At 28.4% G+C, this 18,336-nt stretch overlaps 4 protein-coding genes across 5 annotated transcripts in view; 3 read left to right on the top strand and 1 right to left on the bottom strand.

Moving 5' to 3' along the window:
• Positions 1 to 3,069: 3,069 nt before the first annotated feature.
• On the top strand, positions 3,070 to 10,024 carry LOC112679528 (glucose dehydrogenase [FAD, quinone]-like). The gene is made up of 4 exons (XM_025549377.1): positions 3,070 to 3,328; positions 5,476 to 5,617; positions 8,292 to 8,420; positions 8,490 to 10,024. The coding sequence occupies exons 1-4, from the start codon at positions 3,098 to 3,100 to the stop codon at positions 9,845 to 9,847; spliced, it is 1,860 nt and encodes a 619-aa protein (XP_025405162.1). The 5' UTR covers positions 3,070 to 3,097; the 3' UTR covers positions 9,848 to 10,024.
• Positions 6,721 to 17,514, bottom strand: LOC112679543 (flotillin-2). The gene is made up of 4 exons (XM_025549398.1): positions 17,189 to 17,514; positions 8,173 to 8,267; positions 7,322 to 8,091; positions 6,721 to 7,266 (listed from the first exon to the last, which is right to left on the bottom strand). The coding sequence occupies exons 1-4, from the start codon at positions 17,235 to 17,237 to the stop codon at positions 6,906 to 6,908; spliced, it is 1,275 nt and encodes a 424-aa protein (XP_025405183.1). The 5' UTR covers positions 17,238 to 17,514; the 3' UTR covers positions 6,721 to 6,905.
• On the top strand, positions 13,979 to 17,180 carry LOC112679536 (glucose dehydrogenase [FAD, quinone]-like). The gene is made up of 3 exons (XM_025549387.1): positions 13,979 to 14,769; positions 15,141 to 15,456; positions 16,305 to 17,180. Exons 1-3 carry the CDS (start codon positions 14,035 to 14,037, stop codon positions 16,982 to 16,984), a joined length of 1,731 nt encoding a protein of 576 aa, XP_025405172.1. The 5' UTR covers positions 13,979 to 14,034; the 3' UTR covers positions 16,985 to 17,180.
• A 310-nt stretch (positions 17,515 to 17,824) lies between the features above and the next one.
• The window catches only part of LOC112679516 (eukaryotic translation initiation factor 3 subunit C), a 12,991-nt gene continuing 12,479 nt past the window's right edge, over positions 17,825 to 18,336 (top strand). The window contains exons 1-2 of one of the 2 annotated variants that reach the window (XM_025549364.1): positions 17,825 to 17,921; positions 18,002 to 18,118. In XM_025549364.1, the coding sequence (XP_025405149.1) occupies positions 18,026 to 18,118 (93 nt within the window). In that variant the 5' untranslated portion in view covers positions 17,825 to 17,921; positions 18,002 to 18,025. Of the gene's footprint in view, positions 18,119 to 18,336 lie in introns of both variants that reach the window. The other variant, XM_025549357.1, reaches the window with a different exon arrangement.

Raw genomic sequence — 18,336 nt, 5'->3', positions numbered from 1 at the left:
ACTTTAGAACACTAATAACACTTTTACAAATTAAACAAATTATTTTATTATTGATTTCACTACAAAAATATTGTAATTCCCAATGTTCATGAAATTGACGATGTTCATCGGTAATTTTACGTTTATAACTACCATTTGGTTTTGATGCAGACATTTTTAAATGTATTAATTTTTAGTAAAATATACGCAACAAAATTTAAACTCGAACACACGCTGGTTGTCGAACGACTAGTTTCCAAAGGCACGCATGTCGCGTACCGACGATATAAATTATTAATCTATATTCTATAATCTATACATATATTTATTATCTGTACATATGAAACCATCAATAACACTAATTGCTCGATTAGATTAAAGTTTATCAGAAGATAAAACATAATAATGTATACCAAAATATATACCATTCTCAAAGAATCTATGTTAGTTAAAACACATGATTAATATTTTATAATTTTTTTTTTTATTATTCTTTTTTTATTTTGTCCATTAATATTACTAGCCGAGGGCCACAGAAAATAAGTCGCGGGCCGCGTGTTTGACATGCCTGATTTAAATTATTAATAATTATTATTATATAACAATAGATCGTATCTAGTATCTTTAATCATAAAAAGATACTAGATACAAGTTAAAAAGTATTTAAACCCACGATACCAGATACATTAAAATAATGTATCTCGATACAATATACAAGGTACAATTGTATCTCAGATACATATCTTAAATACTAGTATCTAAGATACTGCCTAGCCCTGGGCACAAGCAATATAATTTCATTCAATACATATTATGTATTTATATAAATTATTATTAAATGGACATTGAAAGGGTATTTTACTTATAATTATTTTCACGGACGACACCGTGCGGCAGGGACGGACTGGGTTAATATTTCAGGCCGGGAATTTTATTTTGCTAGGCCAAAAATTAACAGGGACCTACGATTTGGTCATAAGTAGGGCTCGGAACTTAATGTACTTAAAAAGTACTAAATATGCATGCACTTGTGCGTTCAGGCATTACTAAACATTCATAGAGCAATTAAAATAAATGTTGTTAATGTAATTGATAGATTCACAAAAAAAAAATATATAGATCTTATTTTGTAAATGAAAATGTGCTTTATTTTTTAAACGTATAAAAAAATGTTTGGAATGGGTGGAGAAGGAGTTTACCCCTCTTATTATAGTTTCCCTTCAGAGATGAAGTCTCAAATACACCACTGATTCGAGCATTTAAACTTAAATAGTCAATAGATAATAATAATATATACTTAGGAGAAAAGATAAAAATAATTAAAACGATTAGTGTATATTAATATCGGTATTACAGTTAAATCATATAACATTTAATACACGTTGTAGGATATAATAAAATAGGATATAAACGAATTGAAATTTTATTGTTATTATTTCATTGTTTAGTTTTCTGATGTTTTTATATATATATATATATTATTAAATAAAGTCATATCACAGTCGCTATTTTGTCGCATTTTCACTGCGAACCGTTAAGTTTGAGATGCCACAAAACGGACGACCTATGAACCGAATCGAATTAAGCACATTTGTCTAATATGGGTGGAATTGTAGAATTTATTTTATTAATAATAATATATAACATTTTGTATGTATAATAAGAATTTTTTTATATTTTTAAATATATAATGACCTACGTTGTGATGAATATATATAAATTTAATGAAATAATAATAATTTAAAAAATATTAATAATATGATATAAAACATTTATAATGTTTGCATATAGGCTACGTAGGAAAATAAATGATTTATCTTAACATGCGAAACGGCTAATTGATATGAAATATGAATATCATTCATATTATAACTGATAACAATAATAACATGACCCGTGGCATGCGCAGGAATTTGGTATGGGGGGATGTCATAAATAAAAAATGTATTATTTTCAATCTTTATTTTTTATTATTATACAAAAAAAAAATGCAATCAAGGCAGAAATCCTTCTGGATTTTACACTAAATTCATCAATTATTTGTTCTGAAGATAATGGAATGTCTCAATGTATGTTCATTAACACCAATCCATTTAACCGTAACTGCCCCGTCGTATTTCTTAAATACGTTTTTAAACGTTTAAGACTAAAAAAAAAAGTCTATGGGGGGAATATATCCCCTATCATCCCCTCTCCTGCGCACACCACTGAACATGACGATATGGAACATTTTGTAACGTTCCGTTCAACTTTAAAACATTAATAACCTTGCTACTACGATTTCTCGACAGTCGATAGTATAATACTTTTTTTTGTGCTATCAAAATATGAAATAGAAGTTAAACAGTTTAATTTGTAATTTAAATATTTTATTCATAAACCTAACTTAATCTTACTTAATCTTTCTTAACTTAATCACCCCCCCCCCCTTATATATATTCTTATTGCTGGGTAGTAGTTGTAAAGATAATTTACGGAGAAAAGTAGGTTTGCGCATATAAAACGTTATAGACATTTATGGGGTTAATCTGTAGAAGTGTATCAGCATAAAAAATATGTAAAATTTAATAAAACATAAGTTCATGTATACGTAATGATGACTAATCCGTTTATATAAGAATGCCTCTACTCAATTATATTCGTAAAACAATAAAATATAGTACTATATGTAAAACATCATGGATGTATTCATCAACATTCGATGATAACAACACAGTGGCGTATATAGGAGGGGGTGCTTAGCTGGCTACAGCCCCCACCCCGAAATGTTTTAAAAAACTTAAAAATTATTTTAAACGTTTGATATATTTTAATGGTGCTTTATGCTTATTTAGAATTTGCGTCCAACGTAAAATCATTTTGGGGTATTCTGTAAATGAAATGTAGATAAGTACCTACTATGTCTTTATAGTAATTCTTAGATGGCAGTGGTAATTTAACTCTGTCCATAGTAGTTCCACCAGAAAATATTTTCTATATACGCCATTGTAACAACATAACTCATATAACTCATCAACAAAACTACTAAAAAAAAATAAAATACTAACTCGTATTTCGTATGAGAATCGTTTAAACATTCACTGACCATTTCATTTCCAACTCCTTAACAGATACAATTATGCTGAAGCTAGTTATCGTCTGCCTGCTGTTCGCTGTCCATACTCGCAGTCAACTACCCAAAAATGAGCAGTATCCGCCACTTTTCGAAGACTTGTTGAATGTTCTGCAAGAAAATCTAGCTTACGTGAACCGTCAGACACGGGACGAACGGTTCGGGCTGGCCGAATACGATTTTATCATTGTCGGCGCAGGTTCCGCCGGAGCAGTGGTAGCCAATCGATTGTCAGAAGTAAGTGAATACACACGCAAACCGAGGGCAAAACCTAGATACTATGTTTGTTTACAATGCATTTATTTAAAAAAATATATAATTATTTATCTTATTTTTTTTTTCGGTAAAAGGGGTTGGAGTAGGGCAAGCACGTTCGCAAGATAAAATCCCACACAGGGCAAGATTAAAATTTTAAGGGCCAAAACAACGTGTATCTAAAAATAGATGAGAACAAAATCAAATACTATAGAAATCGGTACTCGGGAGAATTTATAGTTATAATCGATATGCAGTCATTTGTAAACTAATAAATACATTCAAGATTATACATTTTAAATTATCTAAAAATATAATAAATTTTACATTTTTATAAAACAATTTTACTTAACTTCATAAATGGATCTCAATAAAATGATGTTATAATTAATATGCGTGGTATTATATTAACAATAGTTTTGAAAATAAAAATTCCCAGTAGGGGTAATGATCCCTTTGTCCCCTCTCCCTGTTATCAGTGAGGGTCAGTTGCGGAATTTACAAACAATAACTCGGGGCCAGAAGCAAATTAATTTGGGGGCCCTTCGACCATAAAAATAAGATATGATAAACAAAATACTCACTAAGAATAACAAAATTCTTGCAAACGTATTTGTCCAAACCTTAACCAATCAAGCTCATTTAAATTCATGTATTGTATTACATATTTATATAACAGAATTGAATATTATTCCTATTATTTATAATTTAATCAGTCAATGTAATGAGACAAGTCGCTACACGCTCACACGCGCGCGACTTTAATCGCAACATGCAGAGTGTAAAATTACTCATTGTAATCGAGGCTTTATTATTATTTATCATACATCAAAACTTTATGAGGTCCTCTAAAAAATATTCCAACAATGGGGCCTGGGGCAAAATGGTTCCGTTGTCCCTCCTCTGAACAGCTCTGCAAAAACTCGTCGGAAGCAATTAACATTTTAGAAATGCATTGAATTCAGATATGATCTAAATCCATGGTCTACGGCTACCTGGATATCCGCAACACTCGTGTCAGGGGTCCTCAATTATATCGCATTCTTGTTCGTATACACAATGATATGCAGGGGTTGTTTTTAAATACATAAAAAAATTATGGTAACTAAAATATGGTTTTTCTACTCATCAACTCGGGGGTTCATGGATTCAACAATTAATTTTAAAGACATATACGCGTGCAACAGAACGTTCAGAGCCGCTAATATACATTATAATGCAATATTTGTGGGAATCCGAAAGTGCTGGAAGATTTCTTACCGGCTAAGACTCTAAATACCTACGTTTATCTATACACCTATACGTACATCGATGATCATAAACCAATCCCGGCATAATCCTGTTTCATTCACATGAGCCAATAAGATTTGGTAGGATTTTTTTATTTTAAATTCTGAATAGATAACAATATATTGATTATAAATAATTACCTACTATTTAAATCAACGATAGATATGTGTATGCGTACACTATAGACTATGGTGAATTTTTTCCCGGTTATTTTATTAAAAATAATAATAATGAACTTGAATTTAAATCCATATTTTTGCTGTTGTACGTTTATTATTATAATTATTCCATTACTATAATATTATTACAATATTAACGTGAATCAGTGTAATCATGTATACAAAATATTTTCGGAAGGGGCTACTATGGACAGGTTAAATTACTACTGCTATCTAAGAATTACTAACAAGATACAGTAGGTACTTATCTACATTTAATTTATAGAATGTCCCAAAACGATTTGACGCTGGACGCAAATTCTAAATAAGCATAAAGCACCATTAAAATATAACATACATTTTAAATAATTTTTAAGTTTTTTAAAACATTTCGGGGGGGGCTGTAGCCAGCTAAGCACCCCCTCCTATATACGCCACTGTGTTGTTATCATAATATGTTGATGAATACATCCATGTAATTTGGGAGGGGAGTTGTAGTACACTAGGCACCCACACCCTATATACGCCACTGACGTGAATATTGTACATACCTATACCAGCAAAAACAAGATCAAATGCTATCATTTAATTTTCGGTTGTTCGAGATGTGTTTCCCACGAATATTGACTCAGAAACTCATAATTACTGGGAAAATATAATTAAGACGGACTCATTTTACAGGTACCCACGTGGGACATTTTGTTGATGGAAGCCGGTGACGAAGAGCAATTCTTAATGGACGTTCCTTTGTTAGCCAATATGTTACAATTCACAGATGCTAATTGGAAGTATAAGACTATGCCATCGAAAAGCTATTGCTTAGGTAATTAAGTACAGACGTCGTGTACGGTACAACCACGAAAGCGTTAAAAAATGCGCAACAAATTATGTACAGTAACCCTTCATAAAAAAAATGTTTATCTGTACCAAACATTTCTCTAATTCTATTTAATTTAATCTTCATACATTTTTAATAAATATTGACATGGATACTTACCATACAATTTTACCATTGACAAATTCTTTCAATCAAACTTATAGAAATCAAATAGTTTTACAAATACAGTATTAATACTTATCAGTTATTACTATTGTAATGCTGTAAGCTATTTACAACTCAAATTCTAAAAACAAACAAAAGTTCATCACAAATACCACATAAAAAAAATAAAATAAAAAATCCCATTGATATAAAAAGATAATTAACCAACAATTTTTAGTGTAGAGTAACTTGTGGATATTTTATTAGCCAATTAAAGTTAAATTAAAATTTAGGTTTAGATAGTGTAACACTCAATAATTATTTAAAATTATTCATAAATTAGTATATTATTATATAATATATAAATTATATATGTATTATTTCTAGTAAAAATATAAAATTCTTCCAAATACAAAACTTTGATTATTTTTTAAAATAATAGTTTTTTAAGGTAACGCTATATAACATTCTATATATCTAAGTAATTAAAGAGTGTGCAAGCTATTTTATTCAATTTTAGTTATATTAACTAATACAAAATTGATTATTCTTTAAATAGATTTAAAATAAAAAATATCTAGTTGTTAAACAAAATTGGTTATAACATATGAAAATAACTATATACAAAATATATTCTACTATTTTAATGGAATATTTCAAAACTTCATTAGTACATTTTAGGATGGATTATAGAATGGTCAATTAATAATGTCTAACCACAGTATTATTCAAAACTATACATAAAAATATTAAAAATATAATATGATAAACATATTCATAATTTAATTACATTTTGTTAAACATAAAGCACAATAAAAATTGAAAATATTAATATTAAATGCTAATGAATAATAATAATAAATATGTATAATAAAAGGTAAATATACACAATCAAGCAAAATTAAGTTAAAACATAAAATGGGTAACATACAAAAACTTTATAATTTACTATAATGTTACCCCATAAAATTACAAAATTATTAAAATGAATGACTATCTAATACAAAATAATTGCAAACAATGATATTGGAATAATTAACTTGACAGATTTATACAAGTTTTTGATCATCATAAAATATAGTTAAAAAATAAAGAATTTAATACAAATTATACGTGGATAAATAACCACTTATTTGGCCCCAGGAATCTTTGATAATACTTTAGATAAATCAACACCAGTCAAAGCTTGAACAGCTGGAGGTAATTGTCCAACAAATCGATTCACTTCAGATGTTATATTATTATTCCCACTCAACAACACTATCTCTTCAGTTTTAGATAAAGGTGCTACAATTTCAGCTGCAATTTTTGGTAATGCATCCATAATTAATGACATAACAGCTGCTTCTTCATAATTTTTAAACACGTTTGCCTTCAACATCATCCCTTGAGCTTCAGCTCTACCAACTGCTTCTATAGCAGAAGCTTCAGCCAAGCCAATTTTCTTGATTCGTTCACCATCAGCAGTTGCAACTTCAACAACTTGAGTTCTAAAACAATTAATAAATGTTGTATTTTTGTTAACTTTAACACAAGATTAATTACCTCTTTCCTTCAGCAATTGCTTGAACACGATAACTCTCTGCTTCAGCAGGCAACCTGACAGTGGCATTCAGTTCCCTTTCTCTACGTTCAACTTCCTGTGCTTCAATTTCAATTTGTTTTTTTCGCTCAACAACTTCAATTTGAATTTCTTCATTTCTAATTTTTTGTCTTATTTTGGCAGCTTGTAATTCATAGGCTAACTGAGCTTCAGCTTTAACAGTATTCACTTCCATATCATAGTTAGCTTTTTGGAGTTTAAACATTCTTGAATTATCTTCAATCTTTGTATCAGTTCCATACTTTACATCCATAGCCAATTTTTCACATTCAGCTTCTCTAATACCTGCATCTCGATTGGCTTGTGCAACACCAATATCTGCATCTCTTTTTACTGCTGCTGTTTGCGATTTTCCCAGTGAAGTTAAATACTGAACATTATCAAAAACATCTTTAATTGTAAATGATAATATTTCAATGCCCATACGACCAACATCTGGTGCAGCAACTTCTCTTACAAGAGAAGCAAATTGATCTCTATCTTTATAAACTTCCTCAACAGTTAAAGTACCTAAAATAGCTCTTAAATGACCTTCTAGAGTTTGAAGCACAGTTTGCTTGATCTCAATTGTAGATCGACCAAGAAATTGTTCAGATGCTGTTTGTAAAAGTTCATCAGCTTTCATTATTTTACACTGAGCTACCCCTGTTACTGTTAAAGGAACTCCATGAACAGTTTCAACAGTCTCACATATTGGATTTAAAGTCATAACCTAAACATGAAAAATATTGACACATAAATAAGTATAAATAAACTATATATTACAATAATACTACCAATTATAATTATATACCTCAAGAGATAAATATTGAACATCTGTTATGAGCCACCAGGCCCACGCCCAACCACCAACAACTGTAATTTTCTTGGTTGATCCACAAAAGCCACCTAAATACAAATTAAATGTTATAGGTCATGTAAATAAACAATGCAATTTTCCGAGAGGAAAAGTTATGGGAGGATCAAGCATATTAAATTACATGATATACACCAGAGGTCACAGAAAAGATTATGATGCATGGGCTGATTTAGGAAATGTTGGTTAGTAAAAATACAAAATTACATAAAAAAATTATTTAAATAAACTATTTTAACTTTACATTTTTTTAGGTTGGAACTCAGATGAAGTTTTAAAATATTTTCTTAAATCAGAAGATGCAAATATCACCCTTCAAGATCATGGTTTTCATCAAAAGGGAGGCCTCCTCTCGGTAACAGAAGCACAATACAAGAGTAAGCTAGCAAAAGCATTTGTTCAATCAGGATATGAATTAGGATATCCTGTAAGAGATTTAAATGGAAATAGTCAGATAGGATTTAATTTTCATCAACTAACAATGAAAAATGGATTAAGGCATAGTACCAATGTAGCATTCCTTCAACCAATACGTAAACGAAAAAACTTGTTTGTAAAAAAAAATTGCCATGTAACTAAGATATTATTCGATGAAACTAAACTTAAGGCAATAGGAGTAGAATACTATAAAGGGAAGAATAAATACAGAGTTTTTGCACGAAAAGAAGTAATAGTTTCAGCTGGAGCTATTAATTCTCCCCAATTACTTATGTTATCAGGAATTGGACCAAAAGATCACTTAACATCAAAAGGAATTAATGTTATACAAGATTTACCAGTGGGTCGTAATCTAATGGATCATGTAGCATTGGGTGGTTTAACATACATAGTCAATGACACAAGTTCAATAACAACCAATAGAATTTTAGAAAATCCTTTCAATTTACATGAATATATGATGTATCACAAAGGACCAATAGCTATACCGGGAGGTACAGAAGCACTGGCACTTTTTGACTTAGATCATCCAAATGATGTTAATGGCCATCCTAATCTTGAACTATTATTTATAAATGGAGCTGTGAGCTCAGATGAAACACTCAGAAAATCATTTGGAATTGATGATAAAGTATATAATCGTGTTTTTAAAAAAACTGAACAAAAAAATGCATTCATGATATTTCCTATGATCATGAGACCAAAAAGCAAGGGATGGATAGAATTAAAAGATCGTAACCCATTTCGATACCCAGCAATTTATCCAAATTATTTTTCTGATGAAAAAGATCTGGATATAATAGTGGCCGGTGTAAGAATAAGTGAACAGTTATCAAAAATGAAAACCATGAGAAGTTTTAATGCTAAATTATGGGATATTCCTATACTCGGTTGTGAACATCTTCAATTTAATTCAGACAATTATTGGAAATGTGCAGCCAGACACCTAACATTTACCATATATCATTTGTCAGGAACATGTAAAATGGGACCAACTAAAGATCCTACAGCTGTGGTAGACTCAAGATTAAGAGTTCAAGGAATTAAAGGACTAAGGGTAATTGATGCTTCAATAATGCCTGAAATAATATCAGCACACACAAATGCACCAACTATCATGATTGCTGAAAAAGGATCAGACTTAATTAAAGAAGATTGGGGTGTAATTATTTGAATTTGATTATTTAAAATAAATTATCCATAAACCATTGTCTGTGATAAACATAATGAACTATTCTGTGGATTAAATATAAATTTTAAATATACTATAAGTTTAAGTATAATTGTAAATGCTTTTAAATGAACACTTTATTTAAATGTAATAAAAAAAAGAAGAAAAAATTATATTTTTCATTTTTCTCTTATCAATTAACCATAAAAATATAAACAAAAAAAGCAAAACTCCTAGTCAAATGAAACACTACGGATAAATGAGACACAAAGATGGGTAAATAATATTGCTATTATTTTATTATATTGTAATATAATATTATATTGTTGGTATTTTAAACTTGAAACCAATGTACATATAAAAATACAAAAAATAAAAAGTATAAAAACTGTACATTTTATGAATTTTTTACAATAAATTTGTTTTTGTGATTACTAGTTTTGTTAAAATTTAATAATCGAACGTTTGTTATTTTTTTTTTTAAATTAATATTAATTTTTTTTCATTGATCAACATTAAATATGTATGAGAAACTATGTATGAAACTTTTTTAAGATTTTTTGTTGTACTAACTATAATAACTAAAGCCCGGATTTATATGCATTTGCATGTTTTTTCTAAACAGTCCAAAAAATAGGCAATAGGTAGGTAAACTACAAGTTTAGTTGATAGATTCGAAATACAAAGTTTTATTTTGCATATTTTTGCATATATAATAATAACATAATTCTGCCTATAATAATAACTATATTATCCAAATTTAAAAAAAAAAAAAAAACTTAAGAAAATATAAAAATTACAATAAAAAATTGACTTGAAAAATCTTTGATAAATTACTCCATTCATAGTATGAATATCTATGGAATATATCTAATATCAATAATGGTATAAGATTTCAGTGAAAATTCCATGTCTAAGATTATTATTTTATAAGTTATGATGAAAATAAAAATTAAATTTGGTCAAAAACCAGTATGCCGTAACTTTTGCTATATTTTTATAACTTTCCGTTAATTTACGCAAATTTTAAGAAAGCTGCTAAAAAATGAGTTAAGTAACCCCTCCCCCTTCAATTCAAAGTGTCACTTACAACCTATTTCTTATTTTTCACTTATTATTTAATAATAATCGGAACAATCCTTCTAGTCAAAATTGTATACAGAACCAAAATATCAAACATCGTAGTAAATACATTTCTCAATACACTCAGAATCTAAAATACACACATAAAAATTATAATAATATAACTTAATAATGAAAGTACAAGATTATAATACATATAACAAATTAACAGCTAGTGAGGACACAGGGTTTTTCCAGGAAGAGAGGGTTTGCTATTAATAATTTACCATAGAGATTAATTTTGTATAACCCTATGCAAACATGGTAAGACATTAATGAGAAAGACATTTGGAGGGGGAGATTATGACCTTTTTATTTAAAAATAAATAATTAGTAATAACCGCTACTTTTAATTTTGATTAGCAACCTGCTATTGCTAATAGAAAATAGCAGTGCAATTTACTCTGCTACTGTTATTATCATACCATTAAAATGTTGTAGGCATGGTATCAGCTAATGTAAATCGGAACAGTCAGATTATCTGATGAAAGTATTTCTAAAGAAGAATTTTATCGTATCCACCTACATTTAAAAGAGGTCACGAGTGGCGTATGAATTTATTATTTATTTATAATAAAATGAATCGATTATTATAAATATGAATTATACACAAAGTCACCATTATTTATCAACATGCAAATAAATGTTTACAAATGTAATTTACGACATTTGTATTTTAACATTACGCTTTAGAACAGTGGTTCTCAACCAGTGTGCCGCGGCAAACTACTGTGCCGCGGGATCGACTTGGTATGCCGTGAAAAATGTCTGATATTTGAAAATACCGACTGATGAAACTATGACAGTTAAATATCAATTAATTGTGCAGATACATATGTAGGTGAACTGTACGGTTTTAACCCAACTGGATATCTTAGCGTTTAGCCAAAATTGTTATTGTTGTCAAGTGCATGAGTGTGCCGCGAAAACTTGTGATGTATAATGGTTTGCCGTGAACAAAAAAAGGTTGAGGACCATTGCTTTAGAAATTAGTCAAAATAAAACTAATGCCATATTTGTAAATATGAATATTATAATAGTTAACGCCAAAATATGCTGTAAAGAAACTAAATACCAAAAAAACGACCAATACATTTTCCAGGAATTATAAATTTATATGGACATAACATATTTTCATAATTTTATTAGTTTATTTTTAATAGATAATTCATTAAACATCTTTGCTTTTGCAATAATTAAAATATGAAACAATTATTTTATACAAAATCATAAGAGCAATAAGTAGATAATTTTAATTCAGACTAGATAGGTATTTAAGTATGCCAAACATGATCAAAACTGAACCCTAAGTTTAATATTTTTACTCTAATAATTGTATATCCTCGTTTATTAAAATAATATAAACAATTATTAATGATTTAATTTATATAAATATTGAAAAATACTGTTACAGAGATTAAAATTTTCTAAAATAAAATTTCATTAAATCTAACAGAAAAAATACATTATTTTTGTTAATAACTTCAATTACTTCAATTCAACCAGTTAATCAGAGAAAAAAAGTAAAAATAAGTAAATAAATAATAAACAGTGTTGTGGACCATGAAAACATCATCAAAAATCTAAAAAGACATAAAATCAATAAAATGAAATATATTTATTTTTAAAATTTAGAATACAGTAGTCTTGTCGATACGGACTAGATCGGATCGAACTCTACCCGGATTAAACGGAATGACTTTTTTTTCAACTTACTAATAAATATTACCTAACCCGAATAATTCAAATTTCATAGAGGTACCTACAATTATACGATAAATACTTACATAAGAATATAGATATCAGTTATTTATCAATAATATACGTCTTATAGTAGATAATCGGCATTGACATAAATAATTTTTATACAATATTTACATTTATATATACATAAATATTAAAGTACGAATTATAATTTGTCCGGATAGTTAGCCTAGCGATGACCAGATCAGCGTGACTCTAGGTCAGCCATACTCAACCTTTTTATTTTTATTTGGGCCACATAAAATATTTTACAATATTTCATGGGACGCAAGTTGAAATAAACGGAACAGAAATAAAAAAATTAAATAAAATATTTATTTTAAATTAGTGTGAATTTTGATATTGAGAGATAATGTTAGCTTTATTTTGGATATATCTGGTTTATTGTTGGTTCATGCTACTCTTAACAAGTCGTCAAAATGTGAATCAGTAGGCTGATTTCTGTAGGTACACATTCTTTGCATATTTCATTTTTAAATTTGCGACAAACTTTGATTGTTTTATTATACCTATTTTATATTTATAATATAAGTTTTGAAATTCATATTTTATTATCAATTCAATGAGTTCTGTTTGGGCTACATATAAATCGTTGGAGGGTCGCAGGTTGAACATCGTTGCTTTAGATACTGTGTAGCCGTAAAAATAGTATACCAAGTTAAAATACTTATCACATTTTGAATCTTATTGTAAGATAGTATATTATAATATTAATTCAAACGCGATTATTATAGCATTAAAACATTTTTTTAACAGAAATGAATAAATATTATTTCACTGTTTTCTGCTAATTTAATTGAAATTGATAACATTTGAATAATTTATCATTTTAGATTTCAATCCATGAATTTTATAAAATAAAAAAAAACCGTAGTAAAAAAAATCATTTTGTTTTTACGTTCAAAATCAGAAACGATGAAATTAATTATAAATGGGTTGATAAAAATTTGAGATAGTAAATTACTTGTTTAGAAAGTTTTTAATTTTTATTAAATTTTGAATAGTAATCAGTTGAAGTAAAATTGTTTAACAGTAGTACTTAAATGTGAATGTATGTTTTATTGCTAAATAACCTACGTTACTGGTTCAATAACCTACCACATTATAATCTTTCATAAACCAATAAATTATATGAAATATAAATCTCTTTCTCGTCTATAGTAGGAGTAACAGTACATTTAAAAAATATTAAATACAAAGTACATATAGTGGGGAGTTTGACCTAAAATAAAAGTATTTCTCCAGACATTGACACTGACATTAGTCATTTATGGTCAAGTACACTGACTATTTTTTGATTCACCATGAAAATTGTTATAATATTCTTATTTTTTATTTCATCTTCATCTTCAATAGTAGAAGAATTATTTAAATCAATTTATGGACAATATCTCCAACAAGGAATTCCGTTTAGAGAAAACACATATTTAGGTAATAAACCAATATTACGTGAGTATGATTTTATTATTGTCGGAGCCGGTCCTGGAGGTAGTGTTGTTGCAAATCGTTTATCTGAACAGTCTAACTGGTCAGTGCTATTATTAGAAGCCGGACAAGACGAGTCTATTTACACAGATATACCAGTTGCAGCAGAATACTTAGAATCAACGGACTATAATTGGGGCTATACAGCTGAGCCAGCTAAAAATGGATGTTTTAATTATGCAAATAATCGTTGTCCTTGGCCAAAAGGTAAAGGAATGGGAGGATCGTCTATATTAAACGGTATGTTCTACACAAGAGGAAAAAAAGAAGATTATGACACAATTTCAGAAATGGGAAATTTTGGTTGGGCCTACAAAGATGTATTGCCTTACTTTTTAAAGGCTGAAAATAATTCTATACAAGAATATCAAAACTCATCATTACATTCACAGACCGGAAACTTACACGTTGAGCGAGTAAGGTACCATTCACCACTTGTAGATAAGTTTATAGAAGCAGGTGGTGAATTGGGATTACAAAAAAATATTGATTATACAGTAAATCCAGAAAATGGAATATCACGTTTACAAGCCACATCACGAAATGGACGAAGAGTAATTATTCGATTTGTATTTTTTACCTGTTAGATTGTATATTTTATTTTAATCTAACCCACTTATACGCTCAATTAAATATTTTAAATTATAAAATTAATATTAAAACAGTTATAACTTATACCAACAAGTATATATATAAATAAATGTTTATTTAAATACAATTTATAATATTAATTATAAGATCATTTATTTTACTCTTTTTTTTATACTTAAATGTTATTATCAACATTAATACTCTAATTTAAAGATTATACTGTTTATTTAAACATCATAAACAGGTTAATTAGAAAAAGTTGACATTTTTAAAGAAATTAATTTGTTATACATATATATATTATTAAAGTCAATTTAATAATTTTATTTTTTAGGTGAGTGCATCTAAAGCCTATATTCAGTCTGTCAAAAACCGTCAAAATTTACACGTGGCAATATTTTGTAGAGTAACAAAAATACTTATTGATCCATTATCTAAAAAAACAATCGGAGTAGAATTTGTAAAAAAAGGGAAAAATAGAAGAGTATTTGCTAAAAAAGAAGTTATTTTATCTGCAGGACCAATAAATTCACCACAATTATTAATGTTATCAGGAATTGGACCAAAAGAACACTTAAACAATCTTGGTATACCAGTCATCCAAGATTTGCCAGTGGGGCAAAATTTACAAGACCACTATGGTACTTTAGGTAAAGATAATTTAATTTAAATCATAATTCTTGCTCTTAATAATATAATTAATTTTATAACAAACTTATAAATATTTGTATGCTAATAAGAATGAGAATGTAGTATGTTATCCTTTTTACATCAATCACTATACTTTAGCTTAAAAGTTGCAATAATTTTTATTTAAATTTTAATAACGAATAAACCATATATTATAAAACAAATATGAACAGGGTTATTAGACAAATTTACAGCAATATCAAATAATAATAATAAATAAAAAATTACGATTTAACACAAAATATTAATAATAATTTGAAATATACTTTTTGATATAAACATTAATAGAGGAGTCCAGCAGCGGATTGGCTAAAAATTTCAGCCCGGGAAATTACTGTATAACCGGCCCACCATTTAATAGTAAAAATTTTCTATAAAAGTCTCCTTTATTCATGAATTAAATGCTCGTAGAATTGTTTACATCACGTTTACACTGAGTTTTTATCACAATCTTACAATTAAATACAATATTCTTAAATGTATTATTTTTATAAAATAATTTTTAATCCAAGTACATTAGCACAATGTTATAATACAACTACTGGCCTACCGGGAACTATTCTGGTGGGCCAATCCGCCGCTGGAGGAGTCATAGAAACTGAGCTTAAATCTTATCAAAAATAATACAGGTATAATATTTTAGTATAACATATTTCGAACAAAAATTAACTATTTATAATAATTTATTTAATTTTACTACATTATAATAAGTAAGAAAATATTTATATTGTAAAAATAATCTAGGTATTAAGTACATTTGGTCTTATGTTATTACATAATTTATAAAAATGAAACATTATTTTTTTAGCTTTGGAATTTATATCAAATCATACGGGACCGGTAATTAATGAGCAAACAATATTAAACCCTTATTTATTTGAACAATGGTTTAAATATGGTCGTGGACCACTTACTGTACCATCAAGAGTAGATGGCTTAGGTTTTGTACGATCACCATCAGGCAAAGAAATTGAAATAATATTGGCTCCAATAGGGCAAACACCAGGTAGATTTAATATTGCTACTTTATTATTACAACCAGAAGCTCGAGGGAATGTAACTTTGAAAAGTAAAAACCCATGGCATCCACCTATTATGTCTTATGGTTATTATGACAATATAACTGATCTAGAAGACAATGTATTTGCACTTAAATATTCAGTCAGGTTGGTAGAAGAAACACAAGCATTTAAAAACATTGCAGCTAAACTAAGCCCAATGCCACATCCAAAATGTAATCATTTATTATTCAAATCTGACGATTATTGGATTTGTATATCAAAACATTTGACTCATACTTATCATCATCAATGCAGTACATGTAGGATGGGAGATGTTGTCAATAATAAATTACAAGTAATTGGAATTCAAGGACTACGGGTAGTAGATTCTTCAATATTTCCTCATATTCCAAGTGCACATCTTTATTCCCCAACCATAATGGTTGGTGAAAAAGCAGCGGATATGATTCGAAGTCATTGGTCATAATAATCAAGGAGTTTAATTATTTCATTTTTTTATTTATTATAAGAAAAATAGTATTATATAAATCATATATAATATTAAATTATTATTATTAATTAACCTTTAGTCATAGTAATTTATGAGTTAAATAAATCATTTGCTTTTTTTATTTATTTATAATAAAAATTAATAAAATATAAATCATGTCATATATTTATCATAACTTACCAGAAACTATAAGAGCTTTGTTGGGTCCAACAGTATGTATCTGCCCCATCTTTAATATTACGTAATTATTGTATTATACTTTTTTACACAGAACCATTAAAATAAGCTATTGAATCAAAATTTTAATGTGTCTTTTTTTATATATATTTCCTAAAAATAATATTAACCAATGACAATGGTATACAATTAAATGATAAGCAAATAGATGCAAGAAAAGGCAGTAAACAGATATAAAAAAGTCAACCAATAATGCAACATTGATAGAAGAATGTGAATAAATATGAAATAAACTTTCGATAAAGATAACGTTATGTAGTCATAACTCTCGGTTCAAAACATAACACTCGGATACTGTGACGCCGAACAAGCAGTGGTACTCAATGATAAGCAATCAAAAATGTTATACAGGAAAAATTATTTATCGCTTATTTTAAAAATGTTCGTTCCATTATTTTTAGATTTTAAATGTCGAAATTCATTGGATATCGATGTATTATCGAATAATTAAAAATTTTTACTTGACTATTAAAACTTAAGATACATGATGTAAACAAATGAGAATTTCATCGTTACCTATCGAGTCGTTAACATTTTTGGCTACACTGCAACATGGCGTGGTGTGATATTGTTTATCAACATTATCGCGCTGCGAGCCACCCCTCCCAACATTAGCCACTTTTTCATAGCATTTTGCTTGGTTGTCCATTCGGTTCCACGTTTTTTGTGTTACCGGGTATTGTTTAATGTTCGCTTTTATATCGAAAATCGTATTCAAATAATACTTAAATCCGTATTTTACCCTTTGCTTCACAGTTTTTGCTGCCGCACTAATCAAACATGAGTAGGTTCTTCGCCACCGGCTCGGATTCCGAGTCCGATACCTCGTCCGAAGAAGAGCAGGTTATCCGCCAACCAACTGCGAATTTCACAGTACGTAACACTTTCACATAACAATTAGATTAATAAACATCAATCCAAATGCTATTTGTACAATAATAAGTATTTTATTAATTTTACGAGTTATCATACGTTTATGGAAATTAGTCGCGATCTATACTCAAGAAAAAAAATGTTTGACTCCTTTTAGTTAAATTAAATTTATTCTACAAAACGTTCCAGTGTTTATCTAATTATTTGTATAGATTTAA

Source organism: Sipha flava, unplaced genomic scaffold, assembly GCF_003268045.1.
Source record: "Sipha flava isolate LNK unplaced genomic scaffold, YSA_version1 100_pilon_pilon, whole genome shotgun sequence".
Lineage (NCBI taxonomy): Eukaryota > Metazoa > Arthropoda > Insecta > Hemiptera > Aphididae > Sipha > Sipha flava.
The sequence above is the reverse complement of the archived record's forward strand: the minus strand, read 5'-3'. Positions and strand labels throughout refer to the sequence as shown.

What these genes read in the sequence shown, in the direction of transcription:
- LOC112679528 (XM_025549377.1), top strand. Translation starts at nt 3,098, where the DNA reads ATGCTGAAGCTAGTTATCGTCTGCCTGCTGTTCGCTGTCCATACTCGC. An exon ending in TAGCCAATCGATTGTCAGAA is followed by an intron (nt 3,329 to 5,475) that starts GTAAGTGAATAC and finishes CTCATTTTACAG; the next exon opens with GTACCCACGTGGGACATTTT. An exon ending in ATCGAAAAGCTATTGCTTAG is followed by an intron (nt 5,618 to 8,291) that starts GTAATTAAGTAC and finishes TAAATGTTATAG; the next exon opens with GTCATGTAAATAAACAATGC.
- LOC112679536 (XM_025549387.1), top strand. Translation starts at nt 14,035, where the DNA reads ATGAAAATTGTTATAATATTCTTATTTTTTATTTCATCTTCATCTTCA. An exon ending in CATCACGAAATGGACGAAGA is followed by an intron (nt 14,770 to 15,140) that starts GTAATTATTCGA and finishes TTTATTTTTTAG; the next exon opens with GTGAGTGCATCTAAAGCCTA. An exon ending in AGACCACTATGGTACTTTAG is followed by an intron (nt 15,457 to 16,304) that starts GTAAAGATAATT and finishes TTATTTTTTTAG; the next exon opens with CTTTGGAATTTATATCAAAT.
- LOC112679543 (XM_025549398.1), bottom strand. Translation starts at nt 17,237, where the DNA reads ATGGGGCAGATACATACTGTTGGACCCAACAAAGCTCTTATAGTTTCT. An exon ending in CAAAGCTCTTATAGTTTCTG is followed by an intron (nt 8,268 to 17,188) that starts GTAAGTTATGAT and finishes ATTTGTATTTAG; the next exon opens with GTGGCTTTTGTGGATCAACC. An exon ending in TTCAATATTTATCTCTTGAG is followed by an intron (nt 8,092 to 8,172) that starts GTATATAATTAT and finishes TTTCATGTTTAG; the next exon opens with GTTATGACTTTAAATCCAAT.